This window comes from Orcinus orca, chromosome 1 (assembly GCF_937001465.1).
Source record: "Orcinus orca chromosome 1, mOrcOrc1.1, whole genome shotgun sequence".
Lineage (NCBI taxonomy): Eukaryota > Metazoa > Chordata > Mammalia > Artiodactyla > Delphinidae > Orcinus > Orcinus orca.
Window position 1 is genome coordinate 115,003,041 of NC_064559.1, and position 20,775 is coordinate 115,023,815.

A 20,775-nucleotide genomic window follows, 5' to 3' on the forward strand; every position below is an offset into this window, starting at 1 on the left:
GACCATCCTACAGGTGGCCCTCATGCTCTGTCTTCAAACAAGTATGGTTTGCTTGGGTTGTTTAGCCCTGGAGTTGGGAGATGAGTTAACCTGGTAAAGGAAGAGTTCCTGAAGGTGATGCAGTAAATTGTGTTCTGAGTCCAACCACTTTTCTAGGTTCTTCTGCAAGACATTTTGGAGGCATATTTGTGGGAAAGAACAAAATGAGAGATCAAATCTCCCTTGATCTCTCTTGACCCTAGAGCTTCTCATTTCTTTTCCCCTTCTGCCTCAAGAGGAGTCCAGAACACCAGAACTTCTCACGGAAATGCTCAGAGAGGTCCCAGACACTACCCATCCTTGTCTCCCAGCCCCAACCTCTGGAGACCTCTGGGAAGCAAGAAGGTAAGGCTTCTGTTTTACACACAGGGGAGTATCACATAGATTCACAAATCAAAGTAGACAACTTGGTAGTCTAAGGCAAAACTTCCATTTAATCATCCTTCTGTCCTATAGTCCCCAATGGATCCCACAAGCAGATGGCTTAAATCCAGTTACAGCAAGAGCAGCTGGTGTCAAAGACCAGGCCTGTCTGACAAGCCTCCTCATAGGTACATCCATCTACACAGTTGTAGAAGGTGCACTTGCTGGTGGGGCTGGGATAGAGACCGTTGGACTTTCCGACACAGAATCCACTCTCGCCAGTGCTGCCACTCCCGGGAGCCACAGTGTTGGTGGGGGAGCCCATGGTAGAGGTGGGCACTCTGCAACCTGAGAGAGTAAGAAAAGGGCCCCATAGGTTCTGGGGTGGACTACTTTCCCAGCATGAGTGTTGTGTCTATAGTGTCACTGGGGGTTCCTCATCTTATCTGAACCAGTGGTTAAATGCTCTGGGCCTGAATCAGTGATACCCAGCTCTGCTATGAGCTATGTGACCACAAACAAGTCACTAACTTCTCTGAGCCTCAATTTCCTCCCTTAAATGATGGAATACTAGTACTATCTCTTAGAATTATTACATAAAGCATTTTCCCATGTGTATGCTGTATAAAATAGTAAGTGCTACAGAATAATTAGCTTTGTTTTTATTTTATTTTTAAGAGGAAAGTAATGTTATTTATCACCTAAATGCTTGTCCAAATACTATGTTCCATAACCCCCCAAAATCCTACAAAGTGGAAGAATTTTAAAGATTATTTTATTCATGTCAGCTAAGGTGAGAACTGAGATTCAAAACTAGTTTTACCTTGAGTTCAGAGCCTGTGTTATGCCTACTACACTGTTGTCTTTCTTTTTTAAACCACTTTATCAGGTATGATTGACATACAAAGTGTTTACATAAAACTTGATGGGTTTGGAGATAAGTGCACATTGCGATTATCACAATCAATGTCGTAAACATACCCATCACCTCCAGAAGTCTCCTCCTGTCCTCTTTATTTATTATTATTTTTTGTGGTAAGAACACAAGATCTACCCTTCCAGCAAATTTTTAAGTATACAATATAGTATTCTTAACTACAGACACTATGTTGTACAGTAGATCTCTAGGATTCATCCATATTGTAAAACTGAAACTTGCACCCTTTGACTAATACCTCCCTGTTTCTCCCTCCCTAGTTTTTATGTTTAAGTAGACTACACCTGTCTCCAAGAGCACCTGTGAGGATAACTTGAAATCTGAAAGAACCAGCAGAATTGACATGGTCCAGCAGTCAGCACTGGCTGTCCACATGTCTTCCTGGCCCCTTGTGCTTTCAGCACTTGCCCAGGCCTTTGGGTCTGGGGCAAAGCTGTGTGCTGAGACTAATCGTAATTCTGCTCCTCACTTCAGGGAATGGGCCAGCTGGACCCCTTCAGGGTTCTCCTTCTCTCTTCCGTCTCCTCACCACCTAACTTTGCCATCCCTCCCTTGCCTTGTCTTCTCTGCTCCACAAAGTTCCTAAAGGCTGGAGCTGGGCAGACAGGAACAGGAACAAGGCATTTGTGGTCCTCTCTCTACCCAGGCTCCGGAATGTTCTCCAGGAGCTCCTTGAACAGCTCTACAAGGAAAGCCCTCGGGAACAGGGATGGGCCTTTCTCTCTCACTCAGGGGCTGTCCCTTAGCAGCCACCTGAGTCTCTCTTTCTGGGTCCCACATGCCAGTTCCCTGTGGACATGCTAGGACAGGTAGAAGATCTGAAGGAGGCTTTCTTTGAGGCCAGACTGGGAGGAGCTCTGGATAGTCTTTTCTTCCTCCTTAATGTCTAGTTTGTTACCTCGTGGCTGGTAGGTGGTGCTTCACTACTTACTGGGAGTGGAGACGCTGAGTGCAGACTTGAGGGCATGCATGAAAGGGTATTTGCCTTGTCCACAGAAAGTGCCCGTGAAGTCATCCAAGCCAATGTTCCAGACCATGGACCCCCAACTAGTTCTTCAGCAGCCACTCACCCTGTGGGAGAGAATCAGGGGCACTGTGGGATGTCCTTGCACAAGTGCAGGGAGTGACTCCAGCAGGATGACGGGGAAGGCCATGATCCAGTCATGGAGAGGAGGGAATGGGAGAGTGGCTTTCCCACAGAGACTCTGAGGGAGTCATGGACATATTTGTAGACAAGGAGAGATCTTAGGACTACCAAGTCAGGGAGAATGAGTCTCTCCCCTGCTCTCTGTTATCACCAACCACCTTCTGAGAAGGCTTGTCCGAGTTGGAGCTTGGGTGGTTGTGATGTCAAAAGAGATACAGGGCCCTTCACCTGGCAAGTGTCTGGGCAGAGAGACAGGGCTCTGATGGCGAGGTATAGGGTGAGGGGCTTTGGGGCTGGTAAATAGTAACCACCCAGATATGAGCATGTAAAGGCCAGTGGGCAGAAGCCTAATGGCTCCAAGGATCTCTTGCCTCCTGATGTGGGTTCCTCCTGTATGAAGTTACTGTATGCAGGAGAGGAGAAAAGGAGAGGAAGAAACTGATCTACACCATGGCCCTCGGGGTGGAAGAGTGCCTAATTCAGGAAGCACGAATCAGAGCGCTGGATCAGGAGCAGAGCAGAGCAGGGAAAGGGGCCAAAAGGGAGTCTCCAGGAGTGGGCGTGGGGGCCGAGGACGGGAAGGCACAGGAGCTGAGGGAAGGGAGGAACCAGCTGCAACTGCCCGGAAGCAGAGGGGTTGTTCCAACCGCCGAGCTCTGCAGCTGGGCCACCAGCCCCCTTGAGACCTCAGGGCCACCCTGGGTCTTGCCTTACCTCTCTTAGGTGTTTTCTTATAATTCAAATGCACTTGGAGGGCAGGTTCCCTACCTCTCCCAACTGTGCAGAAGAAAGGGTGTGGAGGGCCTTACCTTGAGGGTGAAGCTCTTGGGATTGGCATATCCAATCCACTGATTCCCCTTGTAGGCATAGGTCACCTTCTGGGGAGCGTTCCACACCTCGGTGGCTCCTTTCAAGAAGGAGCAGACCTGGGGCAGGAGGACAAATCACGGCTCAGATGCACCTGCCTGTGTTTGGCTCACATCTCCCTCCTCCCTCCCTTTATTTTCTGGAATACACTCCTCTCCCCACCTCTCTTTGCTGGAAATAAGAGCTCATGGTTCCAGTTTCACCCCAGCTCCCCTGCTTTCCCTCTTGTGGGTGGCACAGTGGAAAGGGCACAGGCTGGAAAGACAAGACCTAAATCCCAGTCCTGGGTCTGCCAATACCCATCTGTGAGACAAGGGACAGGGCAGCTTCTTTGTGCCTTGTGGCCCAGTTTCCCTTTGAAACGAGTTTTCCTGTTTCTCTTATTTGAAAGAATTTTTGCCAAAAAGAGCCAAGAGCCAACAAGGGGGTGAGAACACATAATGTTTAGGGTCTGAGATTCTGGTGCTGGACAACTTTAGTTTGAATCTTAGCTCTGCCACTTACAAGTTCTGTGACCCTGAGCAGGTTTCTTGATCCCTCTGTGCCTCTGTGTCTTCTTGTGTAAGAGGATAAAATCAGCACCTCACTGTTGTGAGGGTTAAATAGGATGATATATAAAAATCACTGAGAACAGAGCCTGGCTATACATTTGGACCCAGTAAATGTTAACCACTACTAGCATGAAAGATGCACATTTACTCTAAAAGGTTAAAATTTGAGATGTTCTATCAATAGTTCATTCTACCCTTCCCTCCCTACCCCATACACTCAGAGCTGGCAACAATGGGGTATCCTGTATTAGAAATCAGAGTATAAATTCCTTCTCTTTGGAAGTATCTATGATCCTTTAGAACAGAAAGTGAATCTCTCTGCTCCTCCGGCCCTCTGGGACATTACCTCCAAGTAGGCAAGACTCCCAGCCTCCTGAGTGTAGGACCTGGCAGTCCCAGGGCCAGAGGTGGGAGCATCCAGGCCATGGCTGGCAGGGTTAGTGAGAGTGAAGGTACTGGCATAAGCCCCAAAGCCCACCATCAGCTCCTCAGCAGGGGCACCTTGATTCTTCCAGTAGTTCATTTCATAATCCTAGAGGCAAGGTAAGGAACATATTACTGTACTAAAAAGCAGCTGAGGATGTGCCCAGAGGCCTGTGGAATAGCCAACGTTTTCTACCCAATTTACTGGCTACTTCAGACATAGCCTGCAGTCCTCACCCTTCCACAGCCCAACCTACCCTTCCTTCTGGAACTGGGTGTTAGAGGCAGCGTCAGTCAAGAGGTATAGTACTTAGGTAGCAGGGCCCAGTGTCAACTGGGAACAAAATGTTTCGCTATCCTCCTTCCCCTCATACGGGACTTGGCATTTGGGATGGGACTGGAGTTCAGCTATGCATCCTCTTGTTTTCCCAACTTGTGGAATATAGCAGCTCAGAATTGTTTGAGCATGGGGTATGCTCCTGGGAGACTTTCCCATGCCAATTTTTATATCTCTGGTTGCATTCTACACTGAAATCACATCTAGCCAACTTACACACCTACTAATCATTAAGATTTATTATTACAGCTGCCTATGCCATACAAGTTAAGAAGATAAATCTTATGGGATGGGGAGAAAGTGGAAGGGAGGTGAGGAAGATTAGGGGCAAGATAGATCATGAAATGTGCTCCTAGCATCAATGACAATGATAGTTAAATTATTTTTTCAATGTTTGGGATTATCCCAAGCCACTATTCTGCTTCCTTTGGTGTGAAAGATGAATGGGTACAATTAATCATCGGAAAAAGGAAGCAGGCAACATGAACTGGGTTAAGAAAGATCACCATCTTTATCTTGTCCATCAAGCTTCCTCAGCCTCCCTTTTGGTCCTTGGCCAGGGATCCCATGACATGCTTTGAAAATATCCATCAGAATTAGCTGTCCCAAATCCTTACTCACCACACTGAAGTATTTGTAGTCTCCCTTGTCATTGGGTCCTGCAAGCAGGGGGCTGTCCTCTCCTGTGAAGCCATCCCAGGAGCCCCTGAGGTCATAGGTCATCACGTTGATGAGGTCCATGTACCTTGGGCTGTTGAGGGTAGGATACAAGAGAAGAAAAATGATCCAGAGGAAATCATAGTCTCCATCCCACTCCCCCTAAAGCTCCTAGTCCCTACTGGATGTGTTGTTTGTAATTACATCATGAGGGAATATGCTTTATTGTTCTTTATTTCATTCTCTCTCACCTTTATTTGAAAAATTGATATATAGAAGGCATACAACCCATAATCAATATCTGGCTGCACTCAGACCTTCAGGTCTTGTAGAAGTTTGAAACTCAACTAACCTTTTCTAAATAGCCTTTTATCATTGAGAATTTTGTCTGGCTTCCCACGTCTCTCTCTCAGGCTTTGGGGTCATCTTACTCTTTTGGGACAGAGCCCTCTCTCTCCAAGGTACCTGAGCATTGGCTAATCTATGGGGCAGGTCTCAGAGTTACTTAGCTCTGAACTTGGGCTCCTGGGCTTGGGGTTTACTTACTTTGCTATCTCGGGGATCTGGTAGGCAGTTTCAATGGTACCTTTGCCAGCTGACACAGCAGCAGAAATCAACAACCTAGGCTTGTTGCTCTGGGTGGCTTCGTGCTCAAAAGCCTCATACATTTCCTGTGAAACAGAGGACACTGGACTCAGGCTGCAAGGACCAATGAACTTTTGACAAGGTCATGATTCTTACAAAGAAAGCTGAACAGTGTTCAGCTTAGAGTCCTTTGCTTCAAAAACTGTTGTTGGGGGGCTTCCCTGGTGGCGCAGTGGTTGAGAATCTGCCTGCCAATGCAGGGGACACAGGTTTGAGCCCTGGTCTGGGAGGATACCACATGCCACGGAGCAACTGGGCCTGTGAGCCACAACTACTGAGCCTGCGCATCTGGAGCCTGTGCTCTGCAACAAGAGAGGCCGCGACAGTGAGAGGCCCGTGCACCGCAATGAAGAGTGGCCCCCACTTGCCACAACTAGAGAAAGCCCTCACACAGAAATGAAGACCCAACACAGCCAAAAATAAAAATAAATAAAAAAACAAAACAAACAAAAAGAACTGTTGTTGGTCTCTGGGAACAACAATGAGTTGTCTCCCAAAAACTTGTACTGAGGGAAATTTGGTGACCCTCTAAGAGTCACAAATAATGTCCAGAGCAGAAAAATAAAAAAAGAAAGCTAATATATGGACCAAAAAAAATGGCTCTTAGCTCTACAGACTATATATGATTAAATCTAACAATTGGAAAAATCAATCATGGAAGAAGAGGAAATAAGAGTACTGACGCAATCATTGGTGCTCAATCAAGCTACCCAGGGGAGAGGACACTCTGGCCCAACAACTTTATGTCTGGCCCTGGTGGCAGGAGTACCTCTTCGCTGGAAGAATCTGGTTCTACTTACCAGAGTGAGGGGCCATTGAACATCTCAGTCTGTAACTAGCTCACCTTGCCCTACATGCTGCCCCCCAAGGAAGGACCTGTTTGGGGACTATTTGACTTCCCATAGCTGTGCTTAGAACATGAATGTTTCAGACTCCTTGGCAGATTTCTTACTGTAAATAAATTAACTTTCATGCTCCCTTACAGTAGTCTCTATAACTTGGCCCTACAAGTTTTCCCTGCAAGAAAAATCTGATCTTACACTATAGAAATCAGGATTTGAGCCAGAAGAACTGAGATTCACACCCTCAGGTGTATTTAGCCTCTCTCAGAACCCCTCATCATATAGTGGTCTTCTCCCCAGTCCATTGTGGACCAGATCCTATGTTCTTTGGACACAGGGAATGTGAGTCATCTTCAACAGGACAGTGAAGAGCTGCTTGGTGTCAGCTGGGTTGCCACAGTTGCCAGGATACTCCCAATCAATGTCCAGCCCATGGAAGTTGTACTTCCTCAGAAACCATATGGCTGACTGGATGAAGGTCTGGTGGTTCTCAGCAGTGGCCACCATGTTGGAGAATCTGGAGTCAGCAAGTCATTATGATCTTAGTGGCAGTGATGGGCTTCAACGTGGACTCTCTCAAGGGCAGGATTCTATTATGCGGCACTTGGGGCTGGGGTAGGGGTGGGGTGGGGGGACACAGGAGGAAACAATAGTGGCCTAAGCTCCTGGGTCCTCTGTCTTGTCACTTAGCCTCCTATTTGTCCAGATGCATATTCAGTTATTCAGACATTCATTTGACATTTGGTAGTGCTGGGATATAGTGGTGAATACAATAGAGTTTCTGCCCTGGAGGAGCTCCTATAAAGGAAGGTATAGATAAGTAGATAGGCAGGTGGTAAGAGCTGTGATAAAGGAAGGACAGACTTCAAAGAGAGCTCTGACCAGAAGGTTATAGGATATCTAAATTTATACCTGAAGCCAGAGGCCACCCACTTCAGAGAATTCAGAGCCCTTGGAGTTTGGAAGAGACTGAGTGATCTGGGAGCGATTCCTCTGTGAATGCAAAGTCTTACCCTTGGGTTCAAAAGTTCCAGCCCCAACAGATAGCAGTGTTTTCAGTCCCCTGTTGCTAGAGATAGAAAGATCCCAATGTAAATAAAATTCCACAGGCAAGGAGATGTCATCTGCTGGTCAGTCTCTCCACCCTCGTATCCCACACCTGAGCAGCGCCAGGCCTACCCCATTACCAGTCTCTGATCTCACACTGGGAGCAGAGCTCTCTGTAGGAGCAAAGTACTGTCTTACTCTGCGTACCTCCAGGACACAGTATAAATGCTCATTGAACAGGTTCCTCTTCCTGGCCTTGCCAGTGGGCTGGTGGATCCTGATTCAACAGGAAGCTTCAGGGGAAGACAAGGCAGGGCATCCTAGGGAGGATGGAAGAACCTAAAAGTAGTCCCTTAGCACAGATGGTAGAGGGGCTGGAGCTGCCAGGGTACACTAGGCCAGAAAGCTGAAAGTCTGAAACTCTTAAAGGAAAGAACAAGGAATAGAGGCAGTAGAAGTGTCTACCATTTACTGAGTGCCTACCAAATGCCAGGTACTTTACATACATTGCTTCTGTCACCCTCACAATCCCAATAGGCAGGAAGTATTGATCTCACTTTGCCCTTTAAGTGATATTCAGAGAGCTTAAGCAATCTGTTCCAGATCACCCAGCTACTAAGGTTGGCAGAGCCAGGATTTAAACCTAACTCTTCTATTCCATGGTGTCTCCCAGCAGGCACCCAGGTCCTGTGAGCTTGATCTTAAAAACTACCCACTGGATTCCCAACTGGACCAAAGTGTCAATTAACCTCTCTGATAAACTGATCAGGCATTCCTGAGTTCCGCCACTTACTAGTTCTGTGGGCAAGGGAAAGCTTTTAACCTCTCTACAGTGCAGTTTCCTCAAGCTTAAAATATCTTTTAAACTTTAACATGCCTACTTCCTAGTGTTTGTTGTGGGGGTTACATAAATAATAAATGAAAAGCACCTAGCATAATGTCTGGCCCACCCAATTCATTGGTAGTCACTCAGTACATGTGCTAAGTGTTTAACTGGCACGAGAACCATCTCAGGTTAAATTGGCAGCTAGCCCATAGGTTGGTGTGGGTCTGTACTGCAACATGGCAACCTCCAGGGGACTGTATTCACAATGAATCCCTTGTGGATGGCTGCTCATGGGACACATAGCATTCAATGCGAAGGATCTGCTGAGAAAATAATCCAGACGAATGACAGCAACCTGCCTCTCCTAGGGAGAATGATGCCAATAGCTCTGCCAATGAGGCATGAGAGTGATTGCAAACAGGACTCAAAGACGAGGCATTCTGGTGTTGGTGTCTCTAAGGACTTCTGAAAGACCCATGTGAAAACCTCCAACCCAGCCCAGAGCCCAAGCCCAGAACTCACTAGCGCTTGAGGCCATTGATGCTGGCATAGAGGGTCTCATCATTCCACTCAATGGTTGTCATCTGGTTGTTGGTCATGCCAGTGAAAGCAAAGATGATGTGTGTGCAGAGACAAGGGTCCACATTCTCGAGCATGTAGTGGGCAATCCAGGACGGTACTGGCTCCAATTGGTGAAGTAACAGACAATTTTGGTTGCTGTGCCTGGAACGGCAGGGAAATAAGAGGTGGCCCCTGCCCTGACTAATATCCCTTGTCCCCAGGGCACCCTGGTACTCCCCATCTTCACATGGGGCACTTACCCAGCTGCAGCAAGAGGGCCAGCCCTAAAGAAGAGAAGAGATCTTGGTCAGAGGGTAGCAGGGTCATTCTTTCCCTGGCTGACCTGGGACAGCACTCGGCAGTAAATGGAGAAGGGGAGCTGGGGCCTGGTACCCCCTCTGCTCTATAAATCTTTTCCCAACATGGACCCCTGCATGATGATTTCAGGGAAAGTAGCTAATGTAGGCACTCGGTGAGCTACCTGGAAGCTCAGATGATAGTGAGCAGTTCAGGAACCAGGAACACATGTTGTTATTCGTTCAACAAACTCATATTAAGTACTGAGTTCCGAAGACAAAAAGAAAAACTAGACAAACTCCCTGCCCTCAGAGAACTCTGAGCCTGGTGGGGAAGTCAAACCTGTAAGCACAACCAAACCTCAGCTCAATGCAATGAGACAAGTGTTAAAATTGAGATATGCACAGGATATTATAGAAAACAAGTCAGGGAAGACTTCCCAAGAGAGGTGACATTGGGACTGGGCTCTCTGTTCTCCCTCTAGGCTCCTTTGGGATTTGTGCTTTCTTATCCCTATCACAGCATGTTTCACCCTGAAAGCATTAATTGTTTATTGGTCTGCCCACTAGAATATGAACTCCCTGAGGGCAGGGACTGTGCTTACACCGCTGAATCCCCACTACCCAGCCCAGTGCCTGGCACATAGTCAACTCTCTGTCCATATGTATTGAATAAACAGACCCTAAAGATAAACCAAAGTGGTGGAGAAGGGCAGAGGAGGCACCAGAGGTGGAGAAGGGGAGGGCAGGCAGAGGGCCCCCTCCAGTAGCCATACCCTTCACACTAAGGACTAGAACTCACTTTTCCAGAACCAGTTTCACTCTACTTCTCAACCGAAATTATGCTCCTAAATTTTATTTCCATCCAAGCTACCCAGTTGTACCCAGGATGTGCTGTGCTATCTGACTCAGTGACCATTCTCATTGGGCTCCTACCCACAGTTGCGGCGTCATCTCTAGGGATGAGTTAGCACTGGCGGAACTGCATTAGCTCTTTAAGGTCTTGTCTGCCTCTCTCCCTGGAACCCTCACACCTATCCCCAAAGTACACAATCAGAAAAACCTCTGCCTCATCCAGTTTTCTGCTAACTGTTCCTGTTAGTTGATTAATCCTTGGTCAAGTGTATGCACTGAGTTCCTGCTCTGTGGCTGGCAGTGAGGAGGCATCACAGAGCATCAGAACTAGAATGGCTAGCCCAGGAGTTGAGGAAGATGGTGGAAGAGTAAGACACGGAGATCACCTTCCTCCCCACAGGTACATCAGAACTAGAATGGCTAGCCCAAGTCTTCCATCACCCTACATGGGGAAATGGCCTTGTCCTGATTCACCAGAGTTATCCGTTTTCTTTCCCATCTGAAGCCCTTGGGTGATTAGCAGGTCCTTCCTTCCTCTTCCTCTCCCTCTCTTCCTTCCTTCCTTCCCCACTATGTTATGAACCCAAGGAATCTGCAAGAGAGAAAGGGGACAAGGAAGCCTTGGAGCATAGAGAGTGAGGGTGGAGGTAGAATAAATAGAGGAGAAAAAGCAGATACTCTGAAAGCTCACCTGGGCCACCTGGGACAGACTCACCGGCAAGAATCAGCCATTTCCCCTTTTTGATGGGAAGTGCTCATTGCGAGTTCCAGGGCTGAATGGGCACTCGACAGCTTTTTATAGGGAACACTGGAGGCCTTGCCACCCCGCACCTGGCTCCCTTCAGCAAGCAAGGCTCCCTTCCTCTGACCCAGGAATAAAGGGGTAGCAGGGGACACATGGTTCCCACTTATCCTCTGAACCTTATCTGTGTTTTCCTTCTTAGGTAATCAACCCCAAGACACAATGGAGACTCGGTAAGAACAGCCTTAAAAGGTTATTGACTGAAGGTACGTTTAGGAAAATGGTATATCTGGCACAGGTATAAGGCTGGCCTAGGGTTCAAAGTCATTACAGGTCCCAGTAGGCCCTACATGTCCAAAGAGACCATCTGGACTCTAGGGGATGAGTATGGACAAGGGAAGTGAGGCTGCGATTTGACCAGGATTTATCGCTGGCCAGACAAGGGTAGGCAGCCCTGCCCAGCCTCCAACTCCTTGATTCCATCGTAACAATAGATGTCAGGTAATGGCTACCAGTTTGTGAGGTTTCACCAAGTTTGCAGTGAGAAAGCATCACTTTTCAAACTTGCTTCCGTTTAACTGAAGGTTGCTCGGTTTTCAGAGGATGGAGGAAATTCACGGGGTGCAGACATTTATAGTTAGGCTTTGCTTCAGACGGGAGAAGCAGCAAGTCCTGGGACAAGGCCCCAGGCAGCCATAAAAATCAGAGCAAAGACAGCAGCAAAAATGTCCGTGGATCGAGGCACTGAGAATCACAATGTTTTAGGACCTGCCTCCCTCCCTCCACTCCACTCCCAGGCTAACTGCCCAGACAGAAGGGGATGCACCTACAGGAAGCCCACTATGAGGCCACATCACAGATGTCCAGACCGCGTCTCAGGGTCACTCAGCCCCAGAAGGCAATGAGAGGAGCAAAGGTGTGGTTTTACCTCTGGCATTGACACCAGCCCCAGGACACCCACTGAGTCCGACTAAAATCCCAGTTGGGACGGGTGGCACTGCTGGCCGCACTCCAGGCAACACCTACCTGCTGCTTAGAGACCTACTAGGTGAGTGTTCAATGTCTTCTGAAAGATGCTGATCAGACCTTTGGGAACTTCTAATCCAGACCCATTTAAGGGCAATCTGGGTTCACAGAGAATACAGGAATGGCTCCTACAGATTTCAATATAAGTATGATGGGATCCTGGCAATCCCATGGCTGTTATCCTTCCCAGGCCTTTGACTCAGTTGGCCTCTAGTCATTGACTGCCAAGCCCTTGAGGCATGAACTAACTGGAATTGGCCCGGTCTTGAAAATAGTAATAACAGCTCACATTCATTCAGCCTGTGCAATGTGCGAGATGATTAAGTCATTTAATCCTCAAATCAACCCTTTGAGGCAGATTATTGTCATCCCTTTTACAGACTGGGGAAACTGAGATTTAAGGGAAATTAATTAACTGTCTAAGGTCACACTGAGAATAAGTAGAGCTGAGACCCAAGCAGAGACAGCCTGCCTCTGGGACCTGGGTTCTCTTGCTCCACCATCCCTCACCCACACCACCCTATACAACGGCACATACGGCTCCTCTGTGGCAGAGGACTCCTACCTAGCCTTAAAAAGTCTCCTGAAAGAAGTTGTCTGGGGTCGGGGGTAGGTGGGGGTGGGGTGGGTAGGAGGTTGATCAGAGTTCCTCTCCAATCTCAGCTAAACAAAAGGCCCTAATCTCCTTAATCTACTCCTGGATATTTGCAAAGCAAAGGGTTCTCTCCTCACAGCAGGTGTGAGAAAGGAATCCATAGAGTTCAGGGCTTGGAGCCCAAGACATAGACCTTTGATGGACTCTTGGGCTCCATGCGAGGCCAAGATAACTGTGTTGGACAGCTGTCCATGATAATCAAAGTAACAACAGACACAAATAATGTTTTTGATGTGTCACGTACTAGCCTAAATTCTTTGCAAATATTACCTTACTTACCCCTCATATCTCCGGCAGCAGGCATGCTTATTATCCCCATTTTACAGAGAAGAGTGGAGCACAGAGAAGGTAAGTAACTTGGCCAAAGTCACACAGTAAGTTAGTGACAAAGCCAGGATGTGAATCCATGCAGTCTGACTCCTGACTGTGCTCTTAATCATTTCACTCTTCTGCTTCTCAAGAACGCAACAACCTGAGGAAGCAAAGGACTGACCCAGAGTTAGAAACACAGAGAGGTACCCCAAACAACGTATACCTTATAGTAAGAAGACCTGAGCTCCGGGGCAGCATTTAGGGGGCCTTGGGCACAAAGTTCCCCCTAGTCTCCAGCAGTGTTTGCCACCCCTGTTTTTTCATATGTACATCTGATGTTTTCTCAACCATAAAGGAATAAATCCCCTGGTACTCCCACTCTCACTCACCTTCGGATCACGTAGCCACCTCTAAGTCCCTTCACCTGCAGAAATTCTGGTGCTGAGATAGATGGGTTCCAGGCTAGGCATTTACAACTAGCCTCCTGTTTACATTTCTTGAGGAAGGAGGCATGTGGGCTCTAGACTAGACACTCACAACCAGCCTCCTGTTTGCCCTTCGAGATGGAAATAACAACAGGAACAGGGTAAATAGCTGGACTTTGCCTCCTGTGGACACTTTTTTTTTTTTTTTTAAATCTTTTTTTTTTTTTTTAAACATCTTTATTGGAGTATAATTTCTTTACAATGGTATGTTAGTTTCAGCTTCACAACAAAATGAATCAGTTATATATATACATATGTTCCCATATCTCTTCCCTCTTGCGTCTCCCTCCCTCCTACCCTCCCTATCCCACCCCTCCAGGCGGTCACAAAGCACCGAGCTGATCTCCCTGTGCTATGCGGCTGCTTCCCACTAGCTATCTACCTTACGTTTGGTAGTGTATATATGTCCATGCCTCTTTATCGCTTTGTCACCGTTTACCCTTCTCCCTCCCCATAGCCTCAAGTCCATTCTCTAGTAAGTCTGTGTCTTTATCCCTGTTTCACCCCTAGGTTTTTCATGACATTTTTTTTTTCTTAAATTCCATATATATGTGTTAGCATACGGTATTTGTCTCTCTCTTTCTGACTTACTTCACTCTGTATGACAGACTCTAGGTCTATCCACCTCATTACAAATAGCTCAATTTTGTCTCTTTTTATGGCTGAGTAATATTCCATTGTATATATGTGCCACATCTTCTTTATCCATTCATCTGATGATGGACACTTAGGTTGTTTCCATCTATGGGCTATTGTAAATAGAGCTGCAATGAACATTTTGGTACATGACTCTTTTTGAATTATGGTTTTCTCAGGGTATATGCCCAGTAGTGGGATTGCTGGGTCATATGGCAGTTCTATTTGTAGCTTTTTAAGGAACCTCCATACTGTTCTCCACAGTGGCTGTATCAATTTACATTCTCACCAACAGTGTAAGAGGGTTCCCTTTTCTCCACACCCTCTCCAGCATTTATTGTTTCTAGATTTTTTGATGATGGCCATTCTGACTGGTGTGAGATGATATCTCATTGTAGTTTTGATTTGCATTTCTCTAATGATTAGTGATGTTGAGCATTCTTTCATGTGTTTGTTGGCACTCTGTATATCTTCTTTGGAGAAATGTCTATTTAGGTCTTCTGCCCATTTTTGGATTGGGTTGTTTGTTTTTTTGTTATTAAGCTGCATGAGCTGCTTATAAATTTTGGAGATTAATCCTTTGTCAGTTGCTTCATTTGCAAATATTTTCTCCCATTCTGAGGGTTGTCTTTTGGTCTTCTTTATGGTTTCCTTTGCTGCGCAAAAGCTTTTAAGTTTCATTAGGTCCCATTTGTTTACTTTTGTTTTTATTTCCATTTCTCTTGGAGGTGGGTCAAAAAGGACCTTGCTGTGATTTATGTCATAGAGTGTTCTGCCTATGTTTTCCTCTAAGAGTTTGATAGTTTCTGGCCTTACATTTAGGTCTTTAATCCATTTTGAGCTTATTTTTGTATATGGTGTTAGGGAGTGATCTAATCTCATACTTTTACATGTAGCTGTCCAGTTTTCCCAGCACCACTTATTGAAGAGGCTGTCCTTTCTCCACTGTACATTTCTGCCTCCTTTGTCAAAGATAAGGTGACCATATGTGCGTGGGTTTATCTCTGGGCTTTCTATCCTGTTCCATTGATCTATATTTCTGTTTTTGTGCCAGTACCATACTGTCTTGATTACTGTAGCTTTGTAGTATAGTCTGAAGTCAGGAAGCCTGATTTCTCCAGCTCCATTTTTCTTTCTCAAGATTGCTTTGGCTATTCGGGGTCTTTTGTGTTTCCATACAAATTGTGAAATTTTTTGTTCTAGTTCTGTGAAAAATGCCAGTGGTAGTTTGATAGGGATTGCATTGAATCTGTAGATTGCTTTGGGTAGTAGAGTCATTTTCACAATGTTGATTCTTCCAATCCAAGAACATGGTATATCTCTCCATCTATTTGTATCATCTTTAATTTCTTTCATCAGTGTCTTATAATTTTCTGCATACAGGTCTTTTGTCTCCTTAGGTAGGTTTATTCCTAGGTATTTTATTCTTTTTGTTGCAATGGTAAATGGGAGTGTTTTCTTGATTTCACTTTCAGATTTTTCATCCTTAGTGTATAGGAATGCCAGAGATTTCTGTGCATTAATTTTGTATCCTGCTACTTTACCAAATTCATTGATTAGCTCTAGTAGTTTTCTGGTAGCATCTTTAGGATTCTCTATGTATAGTATCATGTCATCTGCAAACAGTGACAGCTTTACTTCTTCTTTTCCGATTTGGATTCATTTTATTTCCTTTTCTTCTCTGATTGCTGTGGCTAAAACTTCCAAAACTATGTTGAATAAGAGTGGTGAGAGTGGGCAACCTTGTCTTGTTCCTGATCTTAGTGGAAATGCTTTCAGTTTTTCACCATTGAGGACGATGTTGGCTGTGGGTTTGTCATATATGGCCTTTATTATGTTGAGGAAAGTTCCCTCTATGCCTACTTTCTGCAGGGTTTTTATCATAAATGGGTGTTGAATTTTGTCAAAAGCTTTCTCTGCATCTATTGAGATGATCATATGGTTTTTCTCCTTCAATTTGTTAATATGGTGTATCACGTTGATTGATTTGCGTATATTGAAGAATCCTTGCATTCCTGGAATAAACCCCACTTGATCATGGTGTATGATCCGTTTAATGTGCTGTTGGATTCTGTTTGCTAGTATTTTGTTGAGGATCTTTGCATCTATGTTCATCAGTGATATTGGCCTGTAGTTTTCTTTCTTTGTGACATCCTTGTCTGGTTTTGGTATCAGGGTGATGGTGGCCTCGTAGAATGAGTTGGGGAGTGTTCCTCCCTCTGCTATATTTTGGAAGAGTCTGAGAAGGATAGGTGATAGCTCTTCTCTAAATGTTTGATAGAATTCGTCTGTGAAGCCATCTGGTCCTGGGCTTTTGCTTGTTGGAAGATTTTTAATCACAGTTTCAATTTCAGTGCTTGTGATTGGTCTGTTCATATTTTCTATTTCTTCCTGATTCAGTCTTGGCAGGTTGTGCCTTTCTAAGAATTTGTCCATTTCTTCCAGGTTGTGCATTTTATTGGCATAGAGTTGCTTGTAGTAATCTCTCATGATCTTTTGTATTTCTGCAGTGTCAGTTGTTACTTCTCCTTTTTCATTTCTAATTCTATTGATTTGAGTCTTCTCCCTTTTTTTCTTGATGAGTCTGGCTAATGGTTTATCAATTTTGTTTATCCTTTCAAAGAACCAGCTTTTAGTTTTATTGATCTTTGCTATCGTTTCCTTCATTTCTTTTTCATTTATTTCTGATCTGATTTTTATGATTTCTTTCCTCCTGCTAACTTTGGGGTTTTTTTTGTTCTTCTTTCTCTAATTGCTTTAGGTGCAAGGTTAGGTTGTTTATTCGAGATGTTTCCTGTTTCTTAAGGTAAGATTGTATTGCTATAAACTTCCGTCTTAGAACTGCTTTTGCTGCATCCCATAGATTTTGAGTCGTCGTGTCTCCATTGTCATTTGTTTCTAGGTATTTTTTGATTTCCCCTTTGATTTCTTCAGTGATCACTTCGTTATTAAGTAGTGTATTGTTTAGCCTCCATGTGTTTGTATTTTTTACAGATCTTCTCCTGTAATTGATATCGAGTCTCATAGCGTTGTGGTCGGAAAAGATACTTGATACAATTTCAATTTTCTTAAATTTACCAAGGCTTGATTTGTGACCCAAGATATGATCTATCCTGGAGAATGTTCCATGAGCACTTGAGAAAAATGTGTATTCTGTTGTTTTTGGATGGAATGTCCTATAAATATCAATTAACTCCATCTCGTTTAATGTGTCATTTAAAGCTTGTGTTTCCTTATTTATTTTCATTTTGGATGATCTGTCCATTGGTGAAAGTGGGGTGTTAAAGTCCCCTACTATGAATGTGTTACTGTCGATTTCCCCTTTTATGGTTGTCAGTATTTGCCTTATGTATTGAGGTGCACCTATGTTGGGTGCATAAATATTTACAATTGTTATATCTTCCTCTTGGATCGATCCCTTGATCATTATGTAGTGTCCTTCTTTGTCTCTTCTAATAGTCTTTGTTTTAAAGTCTATTTTGTCTGATATGAGAATTGCTACTCCAGCTTTCTTTTGGTTTCCATTTGCATGAAATACCTTTTTCCATCCCCTTACTTTCAGTCTGTATGTGTCTCTAGGTCTGAAGTGGGTCTCTTGTAGACAGCAAATATATGGGTCTTGTTTTTGTATCCATTCAGCCAATCTGTGTCTTTTGGTGGGAGCATTTAATCCATTTACATTTAAGGTAATTATCGATATGTGTGTTCCCATTCCCATTTTCTTAATTGTTTTGGGTTTGTTATTGTAGGTCTTTTCCTTCTTTTGTGTTTCTTGCCTAGAGAAGTTCCTTTAGCAGTTGCTGTAGAGCTGGTTTGGTGGTGCTGAACTCTCTCAGCTTTTGCTTGTCTGTAAAGGTTTTAATTTCTCCATCAAATCTGAATGAGATCCTTGCTGGGTAGAGTAATCTTGGTTGCAGGTTTTTCTCCTTCAACACTTTCAATATGTCCTGCCACTCCCTTCTGGCTTGCAGAGTTTCTGCTGAAAGATCAGCTGTTAACCTTATGGGGATTCCCTTGTGTGTTATTTGTTGTTTTTCCCTTGCTGCTTTTAATATGTTTTCTTTGTATTTAATTTTTGACAGTTTGATTAATATGTGTCTTGGCGTATTTCTCCTTGGATTTATCCTGTATGGGACTCTCTGTGCTTCCTGGACTTGATTAACTATTTCCTTTCCCATATTAGGGAAGTTTTCAACTATAATCTCTTCAAATATTTTCTCAGTCCCTTTCTTTTTCTCTTCTTCTTCTGGAACCCCTATAATTCGTATGTTGGTGCGTTTAATGTTGTCCCAGAGGTCTCTGAGACTGTCCTCAGTTCTTTTCATTCTTTTTTCTTTATTCTGCTCTGCAGTAGTTATTTCCACTATTTTATCTTCCAGGTCACTTATCCGTTCTTCTGCTTCAGTTATTCTGCTATTGATCCCATCTAGAGTACTTTTAATTTCATTTATTGTGTTGTTCATCGTTGCTTGTTTCATCTTTAGTTCTTCTAGGTCCTTGTTAACTGATTCTTGCATTTTGTCCATTCTATTGTCCATTCTATCTCCAAGATTTTGGATCAACCTTACTATCATTATTCTGAATTCTTTTTCAGGTAGACTGCCTATTTCCTCTTCATTTGTTAGGTCTGGTGGGTTTTTATCTTGCTCCTTCATCTGCTGTGTGTTTTTCTGTCTTTTCATTTTGCTTATCTTACTGTGTTTGGGGTCCCCTTTTTTGCAGGCTGAAGGTTCGTATTTCCTGTTGTTTTTTGTGTCTGTCCCCAGTGGCTAAGGTTGGTTCAGTGGGTTGTGTAGGCTTCCTGGTGGAGGGTACTAGTGCCTGTGTTCTGGTGGATGAGGTTGGCTCTTGTCTTTCTGGTGGGCAGGTCCACGTCTGGTGGTGTGTTTTGGGGTGTCTGTAGACTTATTATGATTTTGGGCAGCCTCTCTGCTAATGGGTGTGGTTGTGTCCTGTGGACACTTTAAGATAACAGTTATGGCAGGGACAGAGAGGGCTAAACCCTGCTTGAGTAAAAGATCAAGAGGTCACATATTTCCCATCCTTGGGTCAAGGGAGATACTGCATATGCACAGAAACGCTCCTTGTTGGTCAAACTGGAGGGGGCACCACCCCAGAATAGGTGCTGCCAAGGCCCCCCATAGGCCTCTGGGCTGGAATCCATCTTGGAAAAAGTAGTGCACACCTGTTGGGGAGGGTCCTAGGACAGGTCAGGTGTGGAAAAAGAAACCGGGTCATTGGCCACAGGTAAACAAAGACCCGGAAGAACTGCCCGATATAAATGACTTAACCGCCTCTTTACTGCACTCATTAGGGAGGACGCCCACACCCTTTCTCTCCTGGTGTGTATCTTTGCCCTGCTTCTTTCTTAACTAAACAAACTGTTTCTCTGTAGGCTCTCCCATTCGTTGTACTGTGTCTCTAATAATAAACTTTGTACCTGGTTTTACAGTTTTTGCCTCCTTGAGAAATACATTTTTCAGTGGGAGCAAGGGCCAGGGGAATTTTGCTTCTAGCCTCTAGCCCCTGGTGGTCTAGGGGCTAGGATTCCTTGTTTTCATCCAGGTTACCCAGGTTCAATTCCTGGTCAGGGAACTAAGATCTTGTTCACTGCTGTCTCTCTGAGATCAGTGCTGCTACCACTTAGATATATGATCTTACATTCCCTGAGCCCCAGTCAGATCATCTGCAAATTGGGCTTAAATGCCTCCTTCATAAGCCATGATGATTAAATATGCAAATGAAAGTGTTGTTCAAAGTTTAGGATAAGGGACTTCCCTGGCGGTCCAGTAGTTAATACTCTGCGCTTCCATTGCAGGGGACACTGGTTCAATCCCTGGTTGGGGAAATAAGATCCTTTATGTCGTGCAGCCAAAAAAAAGAAAAAAAAAGAAAGTTTAAGATAAAAATCATTTTTCAATAAGGAAAGGATTCGAAGAGTAGTGGGAGAATGAGGGGAAACACAATTTATCCTGAAATTAGGGTGTCTGAACTCAGAAACAGCCTTAGACTTCAAGCAGCCTTACTCCCTGCTTCGGGCACCATGCTTTAGAGGAAGAATCGCAAACTTTTCCATAAAGGGCCAGATAGTAATACTTTAGGCTTTGTAGGCCATACCGAATCTGTTGCGAGTTCTTGACCCTGCCACTGTAGAGAGAAAGCAGCCATAGACAATATGTAAACAAAAATGGGCACAGCTGTGTTCCCATAAAATCTGATTTACAAAAACAAGCAGTGCGTTAGATTTGACCCATCAGCTGCAGTTTGCTACCCCCTGCTTTTGATGGCTCCATTCTTGTCCTCTTCCAGCTGCACCCCTCCCCGCGAGGTGAGAAGACTGCAGGGCTAAGGGCACATCCACCTGAAGCCCACATCCCTGCTCTTTTAAACCCTAATCCAGATACCCAGGACTCCTGCTCAAATAGCCCAAACAGCCTGTGCCCACTTTCAGGGCCTGCACAGCCCTTTTTCCTGGTCCCATGATCCTGAGTGTGAACACAATGCTAGTGTGAACACACCTGCTAGA

General features: G+C 44.9%; 1 protein-coding gene across 1 annotated transcript; it reads right to left on the reverse strand.

Moving 5' to 3' along the window:
* Positions 1–243: 243 nt before the first annotated feature.
* On the reverse strand, positions 244–11,843 carry LOC101278119 (acidic mammalian chitinase). The gene is given in 7 exon segments (XM_033435164.2): positions 244–750; positions 2,271–2,389; positions 2,391–2,410; positions 3,296–3,412; positions 4,251–4,436; positions 5,286–5,415; positions 5,868–11,843. Coding segments are annotated over 7 exon segments (921 nt in total). The 5' UTR covers positions 5,990–11,843; the 3' UTR covers positions 244–523.
* Positions 11,844–20,775: the final 8,932 nt, after the last annotated feature.